The 26467-nt window shown below is 34.8% G+C and overlaps 2 protein-coding genes across 2 annotated transcripts; both read right to left on the minus strand.

The window, feature by feature from the left end:
• Positions 1-6923: 6923 nt before the first annotated feature.
• LOC113758126 lies at positions 6924-12150 on the minus strand. Its single transcript, XM_027301138.1, has 3 exons — positions 12031-12150; positions 8945-9553; positions 6924-8232 (listed from the first exon to the last, which is right to left on the minus strand). The coding sequence occupies exons 1-3, from the start codon at positions 12148-12150 to the stop codon at positions 8065-8067; spliced, it is 897 nt and encodes a 298-aa protein (XP_027156939.1). The 3' UTR covers positions 6924-8064.
• An 8809-nt stretch (positions 12151-20959) lies between these two features.
• Positions 20960-25384, minus strand: LOC113760905 (rac-like GTP-binding protein 5). Its single transcript, XM_027303656.1, has 8 exons — positions 25057-25384; positions 24546-24795; positions 23332-23419; positions 23133-23242; positions 22664-22727; positions 21783-21847; positions 21548-21613; positions 20960-21460 (listed from the first exon to the last, which is right to left on the minus strand). Exons 2-8 carry the CDS (start codon positions 24642-24644, stop codon positions 21356-21358), a joined length of 597 nt encoding a protein of 198 aa, XP_027159457.1. The 5' UTR covers positions 24645-24795; positions 25057-25384; the 3' UTR covers positions 20960-21355.
• Between the last annotated feature and the right edge of the window lie 1083 nt (positions 25385-26467).

A 26467-nucleotide genomic window follows, 5' to 3' on the forward strand; every position in this document is an offset into this window, starting at 1 on the left:
ATTAAGATATATATATATATATATATATATATATATATGGTAAGATATGTGTAAAAAAAAAGGTACTATTAAGGAAAATCTTTGAATATAGGGTTTATACTTCATATTTAAAGCGTTTACTTTCTAACTTTCTATCTTTGCAATTACGCATTAATGATTTAGCAACAGTTTTTGAATTTATTGTTTATAATTAGAATTTACAACCATCCGTTTTTTTTTTCCTTCTATATATATTGAGAGGGAAATTTTTTTCTAAGGCTGTTGTAAGAAACATGCTGTCAGTTTCTACGTGTACTCAATGAACGAAATAATCACAATAGCAGTTCGAGGCTAGCTCCAACTTTATGAGAATTATTCTGCGCTTTGACCGGACAGTATAGCTGGGGCAAACAAAAGTCACCATGAAAGTGTCCAAAAATTATAGTTAATTTCCCAAATATAGAGTGTGTAACTTGATTACAAGTTACATAATGACAGAACTTACCTTTTATCTGGTTGATTTCAGAACTTTCAAAATTCATATCGTAAATAATAAGACGGATCTTTTATGCACTATCTGATAGTGTATACATATACGAACCTAAATTTATATACTACGAAAAGATTAATGTGCTTTATAAACCACTATTCATTGTGCATATGTTACGAATCATCCATAATAATGTGCTTGTTTCATGGTCTAAAACTCCATTCATCCTAAATTTATATACTACGAAAAGATTACACTCAGTGTGGATTCGGGATGCAGTTGATTTGGATTCATCCCCTTCTAAAAGAATTCGTGACGGACAAATCTAAACTCCCTTACGCTCATAAGAGGCTAAACATTAATTGCCAATTCTGCGAAATCTTCCTAGTTGCCACCAGCTGATCCTCAAAAGCATGGTTGAATGAATCAATAATAGTCTGCATACAGTGGCCAGCAAACGATTTGACTTTGTCTTCTTCATCATTAATCCGTTACCCAAGTAAACGCCTAAACGGTCAAGTGGTCTTCAAGAAGTCCCGGATTAACTTTTCAAAGTCAATACCTTACTAATGTCGCATTCAAATTCTTAATTGCAAATAGATGCTCATCGTTACAATGGTTTTCGTGATTTTGCAATGGAAATTGCGAACATAATGAGTTCACATTTTGCTCGGATAGTCATTTACTAGTCGGTGCAAAATGTTGGCCAGTGAACAAGAGAGGGCTTTTAGATTTTTTTTTTTTTTCTCGCTATCATATTCAAATTTACCTGATAATTGGGGGTGGGAAGGTTGAGGTGAGAGGTAAAACTATCTAGTTCTTACATTTCTTTCAGGGAAATGGAAGGGTTTCAAAGTACAATCTAGGATCTACGGTTTTATGGTATTGTCCCAATTCATTGAGTTGGAGTTGGGAGATAATTGTACAATTTTGCTAAATTTGGTCGGAATAATACCAACTGAATTAGGTTTCGGAGACAAGGTTCATAAGTTGCTTTGTAAATTTGAGGAAACTATCCCAACCATTTAACATCTGAGGATGGGCAGTGAGACAAGAACTGGGACAAACTTTGTGATGTTGGAGACATTTTATTATTGACAAAGTCAAACAAGTAACACTGGAGCAAGCAAACTGCACAAGTATCCTACCTATTACCAATGAGGCAATCACAACCGCCACCGGCGCCACGTGCTCCAGTAATAAATTGGAGTTACGAGTATTAAAAGTTACGCATGATTTCGCTGCCGACGACGACCCATGATCCACAATATACATTGGAGTATTATTTCGTCGAGAAAATTATGCAAACTACTATGATACTAGCATTTCGATTCGTGCTATCCATAAATTAATATTTTTAATCAAGCCGATAATGAAGTAACATTTTATTAAATGAAGAGCAAAAAAGTTACTAAGTTTTAAAAAAAAAGTGATGTTTTTGTATCAATTTCTATCACAACGTGTCATTTCAATTAAAAGCGAAGTGAAAATATTTTTCCCACCCATCAATCGAGAAAACTATTTTTTGTAGTTAAAAGCAAAGTGAAAAAAATTTTCCAGCCCATCAATTGAGAAAACTATGAATCAGCACATAGGATGTTCATAATTATATATATTCTCACGATCGCCTATTGTCTTTTCCATTACAAAAAAAAAAAAAAAAAATCCTCTTTTCCATCATATTGCCAACTTGAAAATTCAGAAGCCTTGTTGATTTTTTCATTTTTATTTTTATTTTGGTGGAGAGAGTACCGGCACAAGATCTTTGCTCTTTTGCCTTCGTTACCATACTGACAATTTATCCTTGTTTAAAGTAAATTTTACTGTCAATTTATCCTGTTTAGTATCAAAAGGTAAGCAACATTCGACTAGCACAAACACAATGGGAAATCACCTTTTATATTTATGACACGAACAATCCACATGGCTTCAACAGACTCATTTACTTTTTCAAATCGGCCAACACCAAAGTCTTCACATGTTTTCCTCCTGTTGCATTAAACTCCATGCAACGCGGCTGTTGGACAATAAAGATATTCATACATATATAACCTTTTTACATGGCAGCACCAAATTTAACGAACCTCTAAACCAGCCCCACTACCTCCCTTAAATTTCTATAATATTCCCGTAAAATTTTGATATAATTTCAAGTATGCCCTCGAAATTTTAAGAAAGTGAAAAAATTATGTGATTTTCTAAATTAGTTCATGAATTAATATTCTAAAAGGATATATGGATCACAAAATTTCATTTGAAATAAACTAGGACAGACTTTCCATTTTAACTAATTGTTGAATATTTTTTTTGCTTAAAAAATTAGAAAAAGAGCCGATAAAACATTTTAATATTACTTTTACCCCCCTGAAAATTTTTTCTAGCTCTGCTCTGAACCACAAAACCCATGTCAAGATTTTGGCAGCTATAATTCATAAACTTCACCAAATTATACGCTCTGGAGAGTCAAATCAGCAGATTTGGAGCATTTATAGTACAAAGAGATGCCAACTTAAGAACATTATTACTACTTGGCAGATATGGAGAATATGACAGATGATAAGATGATTGACTGTTGTAGCATTTATTGGGCATGTGATTGTGGATTTTCTGAAGCTGGTGCAATTAATTTCTAGCAGAGTAGTTGAGCAACATTGGAAAGAGATGCTGAACTGGTCAAAACTCCAAGAGAGGGCAACAAGCTTGATCTACAACAATTAGGGCTGCAATGGTTGCCGTATCTCTTTCACTTGCACCGATGGATGCTTTACCCATTTTTCTGCTGGGGGACAAAACTGTCAAAAAATAACAATAATCTTGTGCATAGGTCCCTCATACACGTTCAGTTCTTCCAGATTCCGGGCCACTTTAGCGTGCTATGAGGAGCAGGGAAACACCATTTGTTGCTGATAAAAACGCGCGCAATAACTCGATAAGGTTTTCATCTTCAAAATACATCATGCATGAGTGGAATCCAACTTTGCATACACTGGATGCAGACACAGAAATGAAATCAGAAGGCCTTTTCCTCGTCTCCTCTTGAAGTTGAAAAAAGAATAATACATCTAAGCATAAAATCAAACGAAGTTACTGCAGAATTTAAGCTACTTGATCAGCAGAATACCAACTTTAACTTCTATTTAACAGAAAGTAGTCAGACGAAAGGGAAATATTGCAGCTACTAGTTTTGTTTAAGCCCCAACATTCAGCAGCATTAGCTAATATACGATTCATGTCTCGATAAGATAAGCCACCAGCTTTGACGGACAGACAAGTTAATTAATTAATAACCAAAAAGATTGATCACAGAATAAGCCAAGCCTTTCCTGGAACTCAAAATGAATCCAATCCCTGCTGAGTGCAAGGAGCCCTCGCACAAGCGTGAATTGTGGTAAGCAATGCTTCATGAGCAAACACTGTCAAGAAGGAAATACAGATTGCATATGGCAGCATGGTGATTAAGCATTCCTAATCGTTTACAGTAATCACAACAACATCTGAAATTCTAAGTTGTGAATGTAAATGTACCTATACTTGACTTGAGCTCTTATCTTGGTAAAAAGATAGTCAACAGGTAGAATTGATAATACAATAGGAGTTGAACTCTTACAATTTCAAATGAGGATGTAAATTTAAAAAAAAAAACACACGCGCACACACACATATTCAGCTCTTTCAGTTTTTTGGAGCTGCTTTAGCATGTAGCAGGGAGCAGCGTAACATCAATTACTTGTTGCTGATCAAGACATTCGTAATACTCCAGTTAATGAACTTAAGAAAGGTTTGCATATTCAATATACATCATCCAAGAACGGAAGACAACTTCAAACAAAGTTCTGCCAATAGAAGCTATGTGTGATGCAGAAAATTTCAGCCCATGGAATTGGAATCAAAAAGACCTTCTGTCTCCTCTTGGAAGTGTTGAACATAATTCAAAAGAGGTTAGAATCAAAGTTCTGGCAAAACTTAATTTGCTTCATCAGAAAATAGAACTTCAACTTCTATATCTATAAGAAAATAGTCAGCCAAAAGGAAAATCTAGCAGCAAGTGGGGCTATTTTGAATGACTAGCAGGACCTTCTTTATGCCACTTGAGCCAAGTATAATTACAGCATTCAGCAGCATTAGGTAATATAGTTTGGTGACATGTCTCAATTAGATAAAGTATCAGCTTTAAAGAACAGCTTGACTACTACTGACACCAAATAGACAGCAGCTCAAAATCATTTCTTTATTGTTATTTAGAATGCTTGCAGTGCTTTGCCGGAAAAGATGCATCAGCTACTTATGAGCTCAAAGTCTATCCAGATATTAATTTAGTAAACAGGGGTCACGTAGAAAAAGATGATAGTCTAGGGACTGAATTATCAAATTGAAGTTCAAGATGAAAAGTATTGCAAGTATAATAATGCGAGGATGCAAAATGGAATCAGTCTTTTCTAATTCAATTTTCTTTTCTCATTTTACTCTCAGATTTGCACTCTGGAAGTTCTCATTCAGCTCTAGTCATGTATAAAATTAACTTAAAAATAGAAAGAATACATGGATAGAAAATGATGAAACTTTCAAAGCATGAAACTTTTCACATCTCTATGATTCTTAATGTAACATGACCAGAGTCTAAGGTTGAAGGTGAGGGCCTTTAGCTATGAGGAACCAGTTTGTAGGACAACTCCGGTCAATGTGAATATGTAATCTGTCCAAATTTGTTGATACTACATTTAAAAGAACAATAAGATAGATAGATGGCATTTAGAGTCCTATAAGAAAATCATGATTGAACTTTTTTTGAAAAGAAAGAAGTCACACATATTACTATACTGGAAACAGGTTCTCATACCAATATTATAGCATAGACATCTTATTAAGAGAAAGCTGTAATTTCAGAGATGCATCACATAATGTTAAGTTTCAAATACACACAACCCATAGCAAATCAAGAGCAAAATTGCAACTGACTTCCACTTACAAGAAACAAGCAGGATGTGATATGATTCTCATGCGAAGAAAAGCGCACATACACAAAGAAACCCGAAAGAGAGGAGCTTATAGCCATATAAAATGGTAGCAGACCAAAAGATGCATATCACTGACCAATTTGACACAAACTGATACAATCATTATGTGAAATTCATCAAACTAGCTCAGCAGGTAAACTACATTAAAGTACGCCAGGCATTTTTTCTGAGTCATTATATTCAGGATACAGACTCTTTAGGCTATTGTTTACCATATTGGAGGGACAATGATCTGTTTGTGAAAGACAAGGTTTAAATCCTTTTTCATCAGAAGACCTCACATTATTGCATATCTTAATGTCGTTTGACATATCTTGACACCCATAACACTCCTAACATAATATTCTAGCAAAGCAAAACCTATTGGTCATAAAAACAGCATGATAATCATCCAATTCTGTATCTGCAATAATTTAGTTGCTATTTGTTTCTTAATACAATTTATAAGCATTTGAGAAATAGATACATTCTCTTTGCAATCTCTTAACAAGATATTCTCGATGAAAATGGATCTGACATATGATACCAATATCCAACACTTTGAATTGAAATCTTAAATTATGATTAGCTGAGAGAATTCAGACTATCCCGTTCATGCCCTTGCACAAAATCAGGTCAGAGTTCTAATAGAATGCACTGCACGTCACTGTACCAAATGATTGACCTCTGTCAATCTCCCCACCCTTTGAAACAAGACATACAGACAGAAGGCCATATTACCCAGCAACTAAGTCTTTATCAATGTCCCAGACAAAACAAGAGGAAAAGAATAGTCCAATATGTTCCTTTAACATTTCTACACGAACAAAATAAATTGAAGAGATAAGAAAACACAAGTTTGCAATTGTCACAGTGAATTCTGAGATTCAGTCCATTAGAAGATTAATATCCCCCAATGCTAAACGAGAAAGGTGCCCAACCCCATATTGTTTCTCATCATAGCTTATCCCTACCTATACATTAACTTTTAGAAGATAAATTTACTGACTTGATTAAGATAATTTAGGCAAGTCAAAGGTAAAAACAAACTAAGTTAAAATGGCTGACTGAGGCTAGCAAAAGAAAGGGTTAGACTAAACATTATTAGGAGTGGTTTAACTAAAACAGATTCAAGATTTATAACTATACAGGAAGTATTACACTAAATAGAGCCAAATGGAAGAACTGAACTCATCTAGAAGAAAGATTAAAGCTTGAAAGATTACTGTGGTGGAACTCAATTTGGGTTAATTTAACATGATATTGTTCATGTTCTCACCGCTTAGATCACCATTCAGTAGGTACCTAAGTAACAAATTCAAGCAACAATACAGAACATAAGGCCATGCAGTTTCCAGATAGCAAGGTTTTCATTGAAATGCCTCCCTAGAAAGCCAGTTTCACACAACCTAGAGCCATTCGGCTTTCTGTACCATTTAATCTTTCACTTGACAAGCAAATTGGAACAAAGGAAAATTTAACTTCTCTATAGTGAAAAAGAGAAAGTAACATAACTCCAAGTTTACCCTCGGTGATAAGAAGACTACTTACAAAACTAGGCAAACACAAAGAGGTTGTCTATGCCACATGATTTGTGGCTTTTTGTTCCACTTCTAAAATTAGTTCAGAATTCTGCTTTTTACCTTATCTTCTTGAGCCATTCTGACATCATCGGATGCAGAAATGTGTTTTTCCCATTTATTGTACCAGTTCAGTAAGGAATTTCGCCATTCTTGTTTGTGAAAAGTTGGAGCTTTCTTCCTTTGCTATTTTCTGAAAGTTGCCCACTGTACTAATTTCATCCCACAAGCAAGAGTATACTCCATCCCCTGCCTTGGGAAGCTATTGGCACAGTTTAAAAGCTCCAAGTAAGAGATACACCTATTGTATAAATGGTTTCTGTGATTGAGCTCTATGGAAGCCATCTTTAGCTGCACACATCCCAGATTAATACTTATTTCTAGAAATCTACAATTCCCTCTGAAATGTTATGTGACTATTTCATGAAATAGGATAAGGAGTTGCATACTTCCAATATATCATTCCTAGAAGACAAACCTTCCTTCAGAGTGGATGATGCCAGTAAAATTGCTGCCCTTAAATTCGGCATAAACATTTCAGAAGAACTCAGAACTTCAAATTCGATCAAAACCATGAGTGAAGTGCCCCAAATATCTGATGCAAAACTTATAGTCATGTTCCATGAAGCTCCAAAATTGGATTCCCTTTTTTGCTCCTTTATGTTTTTCATAAACTTAACAACTTCTGCTTGAATGATAAGGGCAAGAATATAAAGAAACTGATTCATAAGGGCACGTAAATCGACTTGATCAACGTTATCTACTCCATGAAACAGCTTGGAATTTATACTCATAATCTGCTGATAACATTCTCATAACTGTGAAAATACAAAAGCTCAAGCATAATCTTAAAACTCAAGTAGATCATTTCATTTACTCCAAGCTTTTTTGTAGAAGTCTTAATAACAACCAAAACTGCTTTTTGATAACATTTTGAAGTGACTACAGGATAGACATACACAAGCAAAAGGTGTCTTCAAACCCTGAATTGTTCTCCCATAAACTCACAAACATGAGATGATCACAAGTCAGTTCTGCTAAATGTCGAGGCAGTATACTGTGCAGCCATGTCCCTCAGAACTTGGATCAAGCCCTTCAAGTCATTCGTACCTAACTCAAGACAGTCCCTTAACAAGTCACCCTCCACCACCTCTTTCTGCATTGTCTCAACAACTTCCCTAAAGGGTCCCTGCGCCATACCCATTAAAAACCTTTAAAAAAATCATCTTTACATGGAAAAACAGTGCTTTATTTTATATTTCTAATCACTTCCATCTGTAAGCTGCTTACCATGTTCCAGAAACTTGTACTTAAACTAGAAAATAATAAAAGAAAGAGAACTTCATCCAAAAATAAATTCACTGAACTTAATCATTCAACTTGATATTTAAACAATCCATTATTCCCATAATCACTGCAATGAAACATCTTTTAACACTAAGCACTAATTCTGTTAATTTTTGTCTATTTTACAAACTTTACAAGCTCGATTTTAATGCTTTTCTTTGAACATATGGCTATTTTCTACAATACTTTAGCTCATTCATCAACTAAAATCTTTCAAAACTTAGCTGAAGAGACCTTACCATGTCACATAATAGCCATACAAGAAAGTTTAACGAAAATGGCACGCTTTAATCTCTAATTCATAAAAAGAGCATAATTTTGGGCTCATTGTTATAAAATAGTAATTTGTACTCACTTTTCTACAAAATTTACACTCTTTATTTACATTTAGCAATTTGTAGACATGTCCAAAATTATGCTTTTTTAACTAAGCATCGCATCCCCCCCCCCCCAAAAAAAACACACATATCAATGCCAGGAGAAAATTTTTATTAGGTTTAAATTGCAGAAGTTGGGAAATAATAACTCAAAAAAATAGAGAAAAAAAGCATTACCGATTGTCGAAATATTTTGAGGAGTTTATCAAACAGCGACCTGGAAACGGTGAAGACTCTATTATAGTTTCGGCCGACCCAGGCGACTCGCTCGGAATCAGAGCCGACTCGGGACAACTCGTTGAGCTCCCTGAGCAACTCGTTAAGGTCGGAAACGGCAAAGGAGAGGTCAGTTAATGAGACCGTATTGATATCCCGCCAGGCGTAATTTTTAAGATAGTCCGAACCGAGGTTCCAAGTGAATTTCCAGAGGCCTAGTCCCTGAACTGACTCGATTTTGTGCGCTATAGTTCGGGCACGGGCTGAGCCCGCGAAGTCGCCTCGTGAGGCACGGAGGTTGGCAACTCGCACAGCGAGCGAGTGGGATAGGGAAAGGAGAGTGCCGTAGTTGGAGAGAGGGAAGGAGAGGGAAAAAGTGGGTGATGGTGCGAAGAGGAGGAAGAAGAAGAGGAGGAGAGAGAAGAGTTTGTTTTTCATGAGAAAAGTAAGCATTGACTGAGAGAGAAGAGCAGCGCCGATTTCAACGGTGGCGGTGCTGGAGGACCGGCGGTGGTTCGGATTCTTGGAGAATGGCGGGGAACATAGGCTCCGTGTAATTATATCAAACGACTGAATAATTATTAGTAAATAATTAGTTTGTTTGGAATAATTAGTTTGTTTGAATATAGTATTATTTGGAATAATTACAGTAGAATATTTCGCTTGCATCATAAATATATTTTTGAACCCATATTTTTATATTTTCAATCACCTTTTTTTATCTCACATTCTACTTGCATCATAAACACATTTTTCAACCCATATTTTTATATTTTCAATCACCTTTTTATCTCATATACATCACATCATAAAAAATACTACAATAATTATTCCAAATAATATTAATCCCTCCGTCCTATTGAAAGTATCTTATTTTCCATTTTGTGATGTTTCAAAATATTTATCCTATTGAGAAAATCAAGATATCTTTTAGTCTCTTGTTCTAATATAGTCTTTCTCTATAAACATATACGTGTTACTATTCAAATTCAAATTTTGAATTTGTGTGGATAAAATTGGAAAGAAAAACACAAATATCACAATCAAATCACTATTTTTTAAAAGTTGAATTTCCGAAATATGATTAAATAATTGGGACGAAGGAAGTAATAAATAAGACATGCTCTGATTAGAACATAGGCTCCGTGAATAACTAGAGCATTAATTAACTATTAGTAAATAATTAACAAAATAACTGTTGAGAATTTCTTTAATGGTGAACAGCGACATATAATTATAAAATAACGCCAATTGATATATCAAATGGCGCTATTTTGTGATCGATAAAACTTGATAATGACAAGAAATTAGTTGTATACAATATCAGAAGAAAACTTTGGTAGAATTCATGTGGAAATTTTCTTTGAAACACTTGAAACTGTAATAGTTGTAAAGTAATTTCGCGAAAATAAAGAATAAATGAGGGAAAAGAAAAGCAAATTTTGAATTTTTTTTAAATTCAAAATCACAAAAATCATAGCAAAACTTATATTAAGAGAAATGACTGAATTTGGCGATCATTAGTGTAGTTTTGTTGCTTATTTATGTTGTATAATGTATTAAATGTGAACTTTTTGAATAGTGCAATATATGTGTTAATTGTTTCTGACTTTTAATTACTTTCATCCTTTTACTAATATAACTTATATACATGCATAAGAAGCATTTATGGAATAAAAGTTTCATTTTTTCCTATAAAGTACACTTTTAGTTTTACTTGGACTAATGCTGTTACCAAAACCCTAATTTCAGAGGAGGTTTGTGTAATTTTGCAAACTTTAGGGGAAGGTTAGTGAAATTGTCAGAAACCTCAGGGAAGGTTTCTAAAATTATCTCTTAATATTTTTTGTCATGATAATTGGTACAAAACTTTTCAAGAAAAGAAAAAAAATTAAAGGCAAACAAATGAAAGATTGAATGTAGATGTTGATGAAACTTTGAAAATAAATAGTTTTAGTTGAAATAGTTCTTTCTTTGAATCTACAGTATTGCATTCAACATCTTGAATATTAATTTTGCTATTTAAAAATTAAAATTGAATGATATTTATGTAATTTTTAACTATATATTTTCAAAATATTTTTATTTTAGTTATTATTCACTATATGTTCAGAAAAATATCCACATATATCTATTAGATATTTAGACTCATGAAGGTCTAGGTCTAGGTCTGGATCTACTTTTTTTAAATTCCATAAGTGTTTGAGTATGGATTTGGATACTTATATCCTAGTTATATTTATTTGGAAACTGGGGACTAGGAAGGAACATGAAGTTATGTTTACGAGACTGAAGGCCTAACTCATTGATGGAGACTAGGAAGGACTTTGTACATTGATGGATAATTATTTTTTTTTTTTTGTCAAACATTGATGGATAATTTGGTATCATCTCGTGTCATCTCATCAAATTATTAAAGACTCAATTTAATTAGATTCACGTCACCTAATAACTTTTCTGATTCTGTAGTTAATAGTACATGACTAGAGTAATAAAGAATTTTACTAGTTACACACTTACACTCGCCCTCATTTAGTGCTGTATCGAAACTAGCATGAGAATTTATTCATTCACCTGCAGACTTGTTTAGACTTCAAAACGTTTGAAGGCCTAGAAAGTAAAGCAGCATGCATAGGACAGCAGACCATAACATTTTCAAGCAAGGGGCTCGAACTCCAAAGGGGATTGGGACAATTCGAGCAAATGGCCAGGGTCCGTTGGTTAAGTGCCAGTCTCATTCATTCGTTCATGCATTCAATTGTTCATGTGATTTGGAGTAAAGGCAAGGCAGAAAAAGTGGCAGGGGTAAAGATGAGATGACATTGACAGCAACACTACACTCTGATTGTGTTTGGATCCTTGTTTTTGGAGCTGTTTTTGAAAAACTGTTTTTCACATCCCAAATGCTACAGTAAATATGGGGTTCGTTTGGATTGACAGTTTTTCCAAAAACTGTTTTTGTCTTTGAGAAACAACTTTACTGATTAAACGAGTCTACAGTGGGTCTTTAATAAAACGACGGCGTTTTTGGCAAAATACTCAATTACTTGTTTTCGGCTTTCCTTTGCCGACGCTACTTTCCCAAATTGCCTTCTGTGCTGAAGTCGAAGACTCTCAGAACAGGGACCAGTCAGGAGCTTGTGCAAAGTACTCCTCTGAAGCACCATTGCCGGCCATCGAGAGGCGAATTTGTGAGTAATCGAAGCAGATTTCAGCTCGCAACCTTCGAATCCAGCCTCCTTCAACTCGCGATTTCAGCTTGCGACTTCACTTCCAAACCTCCTCTGAGCTCCGACCCCCTCTTCGCTCTTCGATCCATCTTGCTAGTACGCCCCTCTTTGAGAGCGACCTTGTCTGCAAGAGCCCATCCTCGCGCTTCAATCCATCAGGATCTTAACCCCCATTCACAGCGAGCAGCACATCTCGAGTGACTGGCAGCTCCGACCCCTCTTCGGCCTTCGATTTACTGTTAAGGTTATGTTTCTAAGGCATTTTGCGGCTTTCACTTTACTGTTCTTGCTGCGTATTGTAAAGAATAATGCGTGGGTTGTTCAAAATTTGATGTCCGGATGCCCCAAAAATTTTACTGTGAGGTCAAAATTTGCTTGCTGCTTTCAATTTTCCAATTTGGCCGTTTAGAGGTGTTGGACAGTAGAGTTAGAGATTAGTTGTGCAGAGTATTGTGGTGTCTGAACCAAGTCTCGGCAATGCTGAAAATGAACCATGAAAAATTGAACTGGTTTGAATATTGAGACGATAAACTGGCCATGCTCTGGATTCAATGTCAGATTTCATTTTGAAAAATATTGAGAAAATCTCTTGACCACAATACGGCATTGACTTCAATTCATATCAGCTGGTCATGAATTTTGTCTGGTGCTGTTTTGCCGGAGTTGGTGGTTGCATTCGATAATCCTTATATAAATTTACCAAGAAAATGACCTTACTTGCTTGAGATTCATTAGAATTGCCTAAATTCAGTGAAAGAAGCATATGTTTGTGCTTCTGATGGAAATAAAATATTTGTTGGGCTGCTTCTGATTGTGCTTTTTTGGGATATTATTCCCCCCATGAGTGTGTCTCGCTTTGTTGAAATGCGACCCTGTGGAGCCTGTTTTCGTATTATTGTAGTATTAGTTCTTGTGTTTTTACCCCAAAATGAACTCTCTGATGCTATTTCTGTGATTTTAAATTGTCTTCTCCGGCTATAGATGAGATATTGGTATCTGCAGTCTAACTTCATACTGCTGTTTGGTGCTACAAAACAGGGTAGGTTGGTGTTTTCATTGCCGTTGTCTAAGGTTACATGCCCCCTATTACTCGCCGTGCTTCCAAAGGTAGTTTGTGTGGCTCTGACTCTGTTTTGCACCCTTAATTAGTGCGACTAATTTTGACTCGTGTGTAAACACAGCATTGAAGACGAAAACAGGTGTAAATTGTTGGGGATCCAACTCAGCTTGGGGGGAAAACGATTTACAAAAGTGCATTTCTAACTATTACAAGGTAATACATGCTAATCCTCTACTTTCGCTACTTATTATTTCAAATAGTTTTGTCCGGCCGATAGTATAAGTACCAACCGTTTCTGATTACCTTTATTTATGGGTTAATAAGATGAGAAAACAAAGGCGCAATCCAGGCCACCAGAAAATTTATTTCACTAGGCAGCAGGAAATAGAAATTGCCAAGCGCCTAGTCAGCATGCATACAGCTAGTGAAATTAGGGACAATAATATTGGTAGCTATGTGGTTCCCGAGATTCAACAGCAGTTGAACTGCCAATTTGGCACATCGTTCACATGGGACAGCATAAGAGCCAAATACTATGCCTTGCGAGAACTTACCAAGCTGTACATTGCCTTCAAGAGGCGGGAAACGGGACTGGGTTGGGATAGCCAGAATTTTACCTGGCTCATGGACGATAGCAAGTGGGCTGAGCTTGCACAGGTATTTTTTGTCAAGTCAATTGTTTTTATATCAATTTGTCTATTAAAAGTTGTCAGATTATACGTGCAGCTCCCTCAAATAACCTTTTGGCTGTGGTTTTTTTTTTTCGTTAGCTGAACCCAAAATATTTAAAATTTCAAGATGACTGCACCGTCTACCACTTGCTTGAGGAGGTTTTTGTCAACCAAGGAGCAACTGGGGATTTCAGCGCTGGCTTTGAGAACGAGCCCCGTACTTCACCCGAGGAGAGATACATGGAGAACCTTGCCCAATCGTCACGGGGACAGGGAAGGTCGGACGCTGCGCACGAGGGTGTTGAAACTGAGTTAGTAGGGGCAAATGCAGCGAAAGGGAGAAAGGGCAAAGGAAAGCGGAAATCGGGGGACATGTCAAGCGGTAGTCCTATGTCCACCGCCTCCCATTCAGCTTCTGATAGGTACATGAAGGCTCTTGACACCATTGAGTCCCTGGTTAGTCGCCATAAGAGCAGCAGCATAGGCGTGTCAGTCAGTTCTCCGGACAAGCAGTGTTCCGGCCGCGGTGGCCCTCCCAAAACTGCCTATGAAGCTGCCATGGATCAACTTCGGGGAATGGAGAACGTTTCATACGCAGCCAAAATGGCCGTGGCTGAAATATTGAAGGATAAGCAAGAGCTGGCCATTTGGAATTTAGCACAATCGGACGCCGACCGCATCACATTTATGAAAATAAAAGGCTGTTTCCCGCCGGATACGCAGGAGCCCCCTCCCCCACCTCCATTGTAGTCGTTTCGCGGAAATCGGGAGCTTGTATCTGAGACTTGAGTTGTTGACTTGAGTTGTTGATTTCTTTATAGCCAACTCAGATATTGTAGCATTTGCTACCGAGCCATTTGAGTGTTTTTTTTTCAGAGGTGTTGTGATTTGTCTATTTGGATTCCGGCCCCTTACTGGCCATGAGTTTGTTCAGTTTTTATTGCATTGGGTTGGAGTTGTTCAATTTTTATTATTATTGATGATGTGTTTGTGGCATTGACTATCTTGGTTAATCTCTAAATTCAGGGGTGCTTTGTGTCCATGAATGCCCTGGATATTATATGTCGAAACGCAGGATTTGAGTTAATTGTGTTTGGTCCTCTGTTGGTTACTATTTAAAACCATGAGTAGTATATATTTTTGGGGATGACTTTGTGGGATAATTTCTAAGGATAGGATTAGGAATGTGGTCCTAGTTTTCATTAACAACAGGTTACTCGTTTTAAGGCATTTGTTCATAGCTACAAATGTTGTGAACTGAAATGGCAAAGTAACATGCTGTCCTAAGGTATATGATTGGCCAGGTTTTGTTGCTGTCCAAATATTCACTTATTGGCTTGTTAGTAGCTGTCTTGACTTGGAATCTTATTCACTATGGTGAATATATATTCCAAGAGCTATTGCCATATAAACAGAAATCATGTGGCGGATTTTTTTTTTAGATTTGTTGCCCGAAATAGCATATAACCTGCCTTCTTGATTTGCTGATGCTATATAGCTATTTGCCAGTATGCTTTAATTAGGAGATAATGGCGTTGTTGTTGATCATGCCTTTTGAAAATGGCCTTTTTCCTCAGGATCACGAGTGACTTTGGCTGCCGATATCACATTTGGAAATGGAGTATGAGCATTATTTGCAAGGTGGGGATTTCTTCGACGAAGGAGATGAGGAGGAGATACTTTTGACCTTCATCTACTTTGTGCTTGCTGGATTGGCTCTGTTCGACCCATATCTAAACCCTGTGGAGCGCCGACGAATTCGAGATGGTGCACAGTCGGGTGCTCAATGGGTTGTAGAACTCATAAACAGCCATCGAGATAGAATATTCGACAACCTTCGAATTGAAGCTCCGCTTTTCCTCCAGTTATGTGATTTGTTGATTGAGAGGGGCTATTGGGAGCCCCACCCGACAGGACGGGTAGGCATTCACTAGTCTCTCGCCATTTGCCTTCTTTGCTTGAGCCATAACGAGCGACAAAGGGTGCTAGCCGAGAGATTCCAACGCACAATCGAGACCACGGACCGTCATCTACGACGATGCCTTCGATCTCTCGTTCGCTTGGGACGCGACTTTGTCCGGCCGATAGATTATCACACGACGAATCCAAGAATACAGAACAGTGCTACGTTTTGGCCCTAGTTTAAGGTTAGAGATATTTTGTGAAATCTCTTATTAATTATAATCTATAGGAGACTGAACGTCTACTTATTGTGATTAGGATTGTGTTGGAGCTATTGATGGAACGCATGTTTCAGCTTGGTGTAGAGCCGAAGACAGGGAGTGTTATCGGAATAGGCATGGCGGCTTATCGCAAAATATATTAGCAGTGTGTGATCATAATATGCGATTCACTTATGTCAGGGTAGGGTGGGAGGGTAGCGCACATGATTCTAGGATCTTAAAAGATGTCTTACTTGATCCTAATTGTGCTTTTCCACGGCCACCAAAAGGTAATTTGGGTATTAAATCATCCATTTGGAATTTATCGCATGATATTTCTTAAAACATTTATAGTAATATTTATAATGCACTTAACTATAATTACTTTGTGTGCAGGGAAGTATTATGCGGTCGATGCGGCATACACGAACATGCCAGGATTTATGGCTCCCTTTAGGGGTGCACGGGGAACCCAACAGGAGCGGGCAGCAAGAACACTTTTCAACAGACGCCATGCATCTTTACGGGGCATTATAGAACGCACGTTTGGTGTTCTTAAGAAGCGATTTCCGATACTTAAGGGCCCCATGCAGAACTATTTGATGGCGACACAGAATAATATTGTCCTGGCTTGCTGTGCATTGCACAACTTTATGCGTGATAATGTCCCGAATGATGCATATTTTGTTGAAGAAGAGACTATTGCAGCACAGGCAGATAATATAAATCATGTGGTGGATCAAATGGCCGGCGCAGAACCACTGGATATGTCGCCTCAAGGAATTGCTGGTTGGAATGAATTCAGGAGCGCCTTGGCAAACAGCATGTACTATCACCAACATTAGTAGCTCCATTTTGTCGTTATCTATTTAGTGCTTTTGTAACTAGTGGGCGGATTGCGAATGGCAAAGCATAAATAATGGTTCCACGGTGGCTATTGTATATGGCATGTACACTTATGCAAAATTTCTATCTATTAAGTTTACTTTTAATTATACCAGTGGTGTACTGCTAAAGTATTTTGGTGAATGAAATTTATTGATTTTTTTAATGCCCAATTTGAATGATGTTTTTCAAAAATAGCTAATAAAAACCAGCTTGTTTTTCAAAAACAAGCTGTTTTTCAAAAACAGATAAATCCAAACAAGCTTGTTTTTGAAAAACAAGCGTTTCTCAAAAACAGCTAATCCAAACAACATTTGCTGTTTTTCAAAAAATGAATAGTATAGTTTTTAAAAAACAACCCCAAAACAACCAATCCAAACGGAACCATGTATTTCTAAAACAACTCCAAAAACACCATATCCAAACATTATATAAAAAACAACTACATATGTATATTTCAATTATGTATATATATATATATATTATATTAATATAAATTGAAATATACAAATTGAAAATTATATATATTATATATTATATAAATATTTATATACATTAATATTATACATAATATATTATAATATACATAATATAATATACATAATATGTAATATTGTATACATAAATGTGTAAATATTTATACATAATATATTATGTACATTATATTATAATATATACATTATTAATGTATAATATTATTATGTACATTATTGTGTATAATAATGTCTAATAATGTTAGGTATAATATATAATATACATAATATGTAATAATGTAATAATGTATATTATGTATAATATATTATATTATATATATACAATATTATGTATATTATACAAATTGAAAATTATATATTATATATTTATATATTATATATTATATGAATATTTATATAATGAAATATACAATAAATATTACAAATTGAAATATTATATAAACACCATATTTATAATATTATAGTATTTATAATTAATACTATTAATGTATATTATATATATATTAAATATTTATATATTTATTTTTACATATTATAAATATTTTATTTTACTTAAAAAATATTTTTACATATTTATAATATATTTATATGAATATTATATATTATATAAATTATATATAATATAATATATATTTTACATTTATATAAATGTACATTTATACATAATATATATATTAATGTATATTTATAATATACATTTATATTATGTATTATACATAATATAATACATTTATATTAATATACATAATATTAATTTTACATTTATACATAATATTAATACATTTGTACATTTATATTAATTATATTAATACATTTATACATAATATTAATATATATTAATAAAATTATAATTTATACATTTATATAATATTCATTTGTAATTTATACATTTATAATAATATACACTTTTACATTTATAAATATATTTATAATATGTATTATATGTAATATAATACATTTATATATATACATATATATTTATATATTGTTATATAAATACATAAATATATTTATTTATAAATATTTATAAATGTATATTTATATAAAAATATATAATTATAATTTATACATTTATACATTTATGTAATATTCATTTATAATTTATAAATTTACAATAATATACACTTATACATTTATAAATATATTTATATTATGTATTATATATAAATATAATAATAAATTTTTATATTTTTATATAAATATATTTATTTATAAATATTTATTAATGTATTATAAATCCATAAATGTATATTTATATAAAAATATAAAATTTATAATTTATAATTTATAATTTATATAATATTCATTTATAATTTATACATTTATAATAATATACACTTATACATTTATAAATATATTTATATTATGTATTATATATAATATAATACATTTATATATTTTTTAGCGAATATATAAATATATTTATTTATAATATTTATACATTTATTATAAATGCATAAATGTATGTAAAAATAAAATTATAAAAATACCCAAAAATATGTTTTAAAAATACCTCTAAAAATAATCCAAAAAAACATCTACAGTAAAAGTTTTGCATATAGTTTTTGAAAAACAATCTAAAAAACAACTAATCCAAACGGACTTGTATTTCAAAAACGAAATGCTACAGTGCTGTTTTGAAAAACAACCCCAAAAACAGCTAATCCAAACGGAGCCTCTGTTTTTCCATTCTACCACTTCCGGAGACTCTTGCTAGGACTGTCAATGGGTTGGATCAGTCTGAATTCGGCTCGTTCGGCCCGATAAAAAGTCCGATGAGCCCGATCTTTTAGTGAGTCAATCTGAGTTTGAGCCTAAAAATTAGGTTCGAATTAAATATGAGCCGAGTTTGGGACTTATTATGCTCAAACCCGATATAAATCCGACCCTTTAAATACTTATATATATAATATTTATATTTTGATATTATGTATAATTATATATCCAAATATATTATTACTAAATACTAAATATATATAAATTACAAATACAAAAATACATCTAAAAACTCTTCCATGAGCTTTCTTGAGAGCTAATATTAGTAATGCATAACTGAATCTCTAACTTTTCTTATTGGTTGAGTAAATTTTTGTGTTGGCATAATATTGGTTGATTTCTTTTTGGCCTACAAACACAAATCATCAAACATGTTTGGATTCAAATCACAAGATTATAAAAAAAAAAAGTTTCAACTTTTAAAGATGTATTGGTTTATAATCACATGTTTTATTATTATTTTTCATGCATTTTAAACGAATTAAATATAAATATTGTTGAAAACTTTTTGGTTTATATACCTTTTAAGAACTATTATTTGTTCATGTTTAATTTTAATATTATAGTCTTGTAAATGTTAAATTAGTTTTACAACTTGATAGTTATAGTAATTATATTAAGAAAATTAAGAAGTAATAAGTGAGTTTGAGCTAAACCCGATTAACGCTCACAACACGAATATTATGTGAGTTGAGTATGAGGTTCATATTTATGAACCCGAAACTCATAGATCGAAACCCGAAAATGTTTCAAATTAAATGAGTTGAACTTGAACTTATGAAAGTCCGAATCATTAGACCCGATTGACAGACCTAGACTCTGCACACCCATGCATATGCGCTTCTTTATCAGTACCACATGCATATGCGCTCTTCCTTTTTTTTCTTTTAGGTTCCTTGGTCTTCGTTGATACTTTTTCTCTTTTCTCTTTTTGCCTTTGTTTTTGGTCAGTACAATTTGTTTTCGTGTTCATGAAACAAGAGCATGAACTTAGAATGTTTTCAATACAAGTTAACTCAATTGATAAGAATGGTTCATTTCTTTATAAAAAGTCATATGTTCAAATCATGTTATCGATGTGAAAAGTGTATTGAAAGTGATTTATATAAATCTCGACATGCGGTCTATAGTAACTAATGTTGCATCTACCTAAATTTTTTTTCTATAAAAAAAAAAAGAATATGAAATGTCCAAAATAGCAAGGACCAGTACTTAGAGAAATCTTAAACAGTTGCCCTTGCTTTTACTCATAAAGGCATCCTTTTACACGGTGAAGTTGTCTATTCTCCATTTCCTTTCTAACGAAGCAAGTATAAAAATTTCTAGCTGGCTACCGGGCTGACATTCAAAAAAAAAAAAAAAATCCCAAGCAGGCTGCTGGGCTGTCAACTCGACCGCCTTTCATAGAAATTCCCAACTAGCTGTCGGGTTAATCAGCCGAGCACCCCAATATTTAAAAAAAAAAAAAAAAAAAAATTACCTCGCCTGTGAGGCTGCCTGTAATTTTTTTTTCAGCAATAAACAAAGGAATTAGCCTCATTTGTTAATATTTGTGTGTGATGTTAACAACAACGATAAGAAGCCTGCTCTTATATTAAAAGGTTGGCCGACTGGACTACTTACCACAAACATTGACAAAGCATAACAATCAGCTCAGTTGATCGACCAAGGAGGAAAAGACACACAGCGCAACGACACTTTCATCCTAAAATGATCGAATACATAGATAGGCCCAAGGTCGAACACTTCAAATATCAAGGATCATCATAAGGTAGAGCATCCATCCCTTGTAGTACAAGTTATATATGACATGACAACATTATACATACGTACTTAGGATCATAAGGTAGAGGGACTGTTCAAACCACCATACAGACATCTTTGATTCGCAAGATACATTCAGCATTGCAACTGACAGTGGCAGGTCAACGACTTTGATATGCTTAAAGGGGAACTTCCTAGTAAAGTCAGTTGAGACTAATAATAAACCGTAGCTCGCTGCGCCCGCCTTACGATGAGGAGAAGCTCCATAGAGAAATCAGATTAATGCTGCAGTCAACAATAAAATGTATTCCTCCAAATTACTCCTGCCACTCACAATATACTACAGCCTTTTTGACCCTTTCTCTTCTTTTTCTTCTTATGCTTCGGGGGCTGCAGAACCACCTTAATGGCGGCATCAAATACACCTTTCACATTCTGCAGAGACATCCACAGCAAAATTTAGAACAAATAGAGACAATGAATTCATATATTCATAAACATATTAAAAACACACACACACACCTGTTGCGTTTTTGCACTACACTCAATGTATGAAGCAGCCCCAATCAGCTTTCTCAGCTCCTCCCCCTTCAGTGAAAGTTCAAAATGAGGTCTTTCATCAGGTAAAACAACTGAAGACTGAATTTCTATAATTCCTTCAATCAAGTGGATATACACGCCCAACCAGGTGAAAGGTAAAATTGAGATACGGAGAATTTAAGATAAGTGCTTCAGTTCTAAAATCCGTACAACATACCTGAGCTGTGGTGATGGGCACTGCTCCTGGATGATCTACAAAAAACTGCTTATCATCCCGGAGATCTGCCAACAGATGAATTAGCAAGTTACTGAAACAGAAGGACCGACCTTAAAACATGTTCTAGCTGTATGAACCTCAAAATTTTGAGTGATTTGCAGACAGGGCAGAGTACATAGTAGCAACTAGTGACTAAAAGAATGAATGAAATGTGTTCCACGATAAACTCCTGATCCGAATATCAGTAACCCCTTCATTCCTATCACCATAGGAGGCTCTGAAGTCAGTAACATTGGATAGGTTCTCCGATTGCAAAAACAAAAGGGAGACTACATCACTAGTCATAAAACACGGGGCAAAAATTTTAACCCATGAGTCTCAATGACATCAATGGAAAATCATAGTACCTAGATTGATCGCTGTACTATAATGCAAGAAGTCCCTAGGTGATAAGTTAACTAAAAGCCTCACCAGGAATTAAAAGAAAATACTTAAATTCTAATGAGAATTGACAGTAGATGCGGTATGGCAGAACCAAGTCATGTACTTTTACGAGAAACATCCTCGAAAAAATACAACAATTATAAGCAAATGTTCCAAAACTAAAAGTTGATTTGAGATGTAGCCAAAGTGAATTAAGCAAGTCATTCCTCCATTAGGAAATCAAAAAACTTAATAATAATAAAGTTGTAGCATTCTTGAGCCATATCACATTAATATCAAAGGTTCAGTATATGCCTCTAAATACTACATCTGGCATGAAGACTGCACCTCTCTTAACCCCGTCCAGTTCACAAACAATGAACTATACCAGCTCAGAAACAGTGTTGCCATAGGACAAAGCAGAAACTAAAACAAAAATTGCATGGAACGCGACTCACCAAGTTTTGTTCCAACAAGGATTACTGGTACTCCAGGAGCATAATGCCTCAATTCAGGAATCCACTTGAGAGTCAAAACCAGAAGAAAAGAAGAAACAAGGATAAAATCCATCAGATATGATGTCAATATAAATAACCTAATACATCAACTTGCTTGAACTCCTGCATGAAACAGTAACCTAAATTATCCTACAATGCTAAGCTCATTAATCATTTAAACCCTCGACAACCAAGAAAAAGAATAAGATATCATAAAAATCACTGCCTATATTTACTCCTGTGAATTTCCTAAGAAATATGTACCCAAAAGAAAAAATTAGCTGCAACCCAAAAATGCACTGCTAATTATGTTTAGTCAAGTAGGCTATCAGGTCATGGCAAAAATGCGTGCATCCGATTTCCTTCTAACATTTTCCAAGAAATCTAATTCAAAAGAGATTTGACAGCCAAAGGATGCAGGAAACCTCACCTTTTTTGAGACATTCTCGTAACTGGCCTTGCTAACAAGAGAAAATGCAAGAATAAAGACATCTGCGCCACGATAGCTCAAGGGTCTTAATCTATTGTAATCTTCCTGCCCTGTCCAACATAGTAAAAGAGTCAGAACCATGTCCAGGAGAACTTCAAAGAAAATTGAGCAAATCCCATGACACATATAATTGGCCAACCTGCAGTATCCCACAACCCTAGATTTACAGTGCTCCCATCCACTACCACATTTGCACTGAAATTGTCAAACACAGTCGGCACATAATCCTGGTGACATAGCAGGAGTAGAATTTTGTGTAAGGAAATATCCATATTGGGTTACAGAAAAAATAGATTCCTGTTTTTCCTCTGATACAATTTGGCAGAATGAAACATAAGAGCCAGTATTATTACCATGTATCCATTAAAAATTTAAGCACCTGTTTTTAGGAATTCTCTAGACCAACAAGAATGAAGCAAAGCATGCAAAAAGTCCTAGAGCTGACACTTACAAATTTGAGCCCATCCATATAGATTTCAAAGACTAAACGTTCTCAGACAACAAACCTTCCGTCCTGAAATGTTATTTGATCCCATTTTCAAGTCCCAAACAAAATCATTTCCATGTTGAAGGCAGCGGCCAACCAGTTCTACTAAAAGCATGCAAGTAATATAGCATCAGATCCAGACAATTTTTGTTGCTTGTAATCAAACCAGTACTATTCAAATAGATTTTTCTGAGCTCCTAGAGTTTTCAGTTGTATCACATTCAAATCCCGTGTTTACCGTACATTACATGCTAATGTGTAACAGGCTACCTAACAGTTTCTTAGAATGGAAATCATCCTTCATGAGCAGCCAGTGACAACCCAAATTCCACTTTTCAGTTAAACCTGCTACCATTACCTCCATTCTGACTCTTTCTTTCTCGTCAAAATTCTCAGCAAATCTATTTAAGTTGAAGTGCTAAGCCATATGGATGGCATCAGACAATGGTCTTTAGTTAACATCCACTTAGAAAATTCTCCCAAAGTCCACTTAGTTTTTTTTTTCCGCACAAAAGTCACAGCAGGAATACTAGGCAAGAAAAACACTCACGAAATGCACCTTTTTCCGCAAAATTAACAAAACCACAAAATGCAAACAGAGTCATTCAAGAATATGATCGCGAAAAGAACCCGGAAAACCCAAACTCGATCAAAAATCAAGAAATGATAATCTTACTAGCCTCAATCGATAGCCATGAAACTTCAAAGAAAGTGAAAATTTCAAGATATAAACCCCACCAGTAACAGTATCAGATGGCAGTAAACCGAAAGATCCCAACTTTTCGTTTTTTCGAGAGAGAGAGAGAGAGAAGAAAGTGATAGCATGGGGCAAAAAAAGTTGAAAAGAAAATGGAGGGATTACTAACAGTGGGAAAGGTATTGCTGGTGTAGGAGATGAGGAGGCAAGTTTTACCCACAGCTCCGTCGCCGACGGTGACGCACTTAATGAACCTGGACGCGCTCATTCTCGCAGCCTGAAAGCCTCAAAATGTCAAAACTATTCCTCCGGCGGGCCAATTCTTGCTTGTTTGTTTCTTATTTTTTGATCAGCACTTGGGAGTTCCCTTCTTGAGCTCTCGCTCCACTACTTGTTCAGCTAGTTTGCCGAGTATCCAACTGCACCCCCAAAAAAAAAAGGGGGGAAGGAATCTTTAAGAGGGGAAATCAAAGCCCTAATTCTAAAGAACACTAATCATAAATGGGACGAAACGTGTAGAGGTGGAGATTGGAAAAAAACAGAGTACCTAACTTTGCAAACGCCGAGTCAAGAATCACTATTGTGTAGCATTATCACCGATCCATCAAAATGACTGATTTTATTAAGTGAAATAAAAAAAAAAGAAAGGAAAAAGTTCGTTGTTATTGAAATCCATTCACCTTTGAGTTTGAGTAAAGTTTATCTTGTGGTGGTGGCAGTGGCAGCAGCGGTAGTAGTTAGCACTTAGCAGCTCCCACAGACTGACTCCTTCCCCCAGTCCCAGTCCCAGTCCACCAGGACCAGACGAGGACGGCCCTGCCCTCCCAAACCAACCCAGAAAATTAAAATACAGAGTTAAAATCAAAAAATAAAAACAGAGTTAAGAAAATGGGAGAGAGCGAGAGAGTGAATGAATGGAGGGAGGGACAGCTTGAAGCCAGCTAATATTTGGCTTGCTTTGAGAGTGAGAGTTAGAGACCACCAATCATTTGTTTGCACATACACTACTGATACGCATACGCATTCCGCCAGCAGGCCCAATCCCAACTTCAACGACCCCTCTTTCCTCAAATATTTTTATGCACACTTTTCCTTACCCCCAAAAGTTTCTTTAGGCTTCGTTTGGGAGTTGAGGATTTTGACAGAAAAGAAAGGAAAATAATAGAGAGTTTTCTTTGTTTGTGAGTTTTTAGTAAAAAAGAAAAAGGAAGGATTCAGAAGTACGAATAGTAGGCAAAACTTTTCCTCCCAAATTGGATGGAAATGGAGAGACAGTTTGAGGAAGCTTGTGAAATTTTTTTAAAATATCTATTTTATCCTTAAAATGGTTTTGAATAAATATTTAATTACTTCCATATTCAAAATTATTCCACTAATTCTCAAAACTCTCAAACAACATAACAATTCCTTCTCTTCTCTTCTTTCATAACTTAAAGCTTAGTTTTGGAAGTTTAGGATAAAAAAGAAAAGAAAGGAAAATTTAAACTATGAGAGAAGAGAAGAGAAGGGATTATTATGTTGTTTGGGAGTTTTGAGAATTAGTGGAATAATTTTGGATATGGAAGTCATTAAATATTTGTTTAAGACCTTTTTAAGGATAAAATAGGCATTTTAAAAAATTGACAAGCTTCCTCAAACTTTCTTTCTATTTCCTTTCAATCTGGGAGGAAAAGTTTTGGCCACTATTCATCCTCTTAAATCTTTCCATTTTCTTTCTTTTCTTCTTACTAAAATCTAATAAATGAAGGAAAACTTAATCTTCTCTTCTTTTCCTTTCTTTTTTGTCCAAATCCTCCACTCCCAAACGAAGCCTAAGTTTTCCCTTCTTCTCCTTTCTATCCTACACTCCCAAACAAAGCCTTAATTTCGGGACAAGTGGTAAATTACAGGCCGATGAGGTGGTTTTTCTAAAGGGTGTTAACACATATAATTAATAGTATCTTTTTTGAATTTATATACTTTCTTTAATTAACGAGCATTCAATATTTGATTTTTTTTCATTAACTTCATCTAAACTACATGTTAACGAGAGTGTCCGATTAGCATCCATAGATGGACCATACAAAATGAGGGCATCCCTAATTAACTTTA

The sequence above is a fragment of the Coffea eugenioides genome, chromosome 2 (assembly GCF_003713205.1).
Source record: "Coffea eugenioides isolate CCC68of chromosome 2, Ceug_1.0, whole genome shotgun sequence".
Taxonomy (NCBI): Eukaryota; Viridiplantae; Streptophyta; class Magnoliopsida; order Gentianales; family Rubiaceae; genus Coffea; species Coffea eugenioides.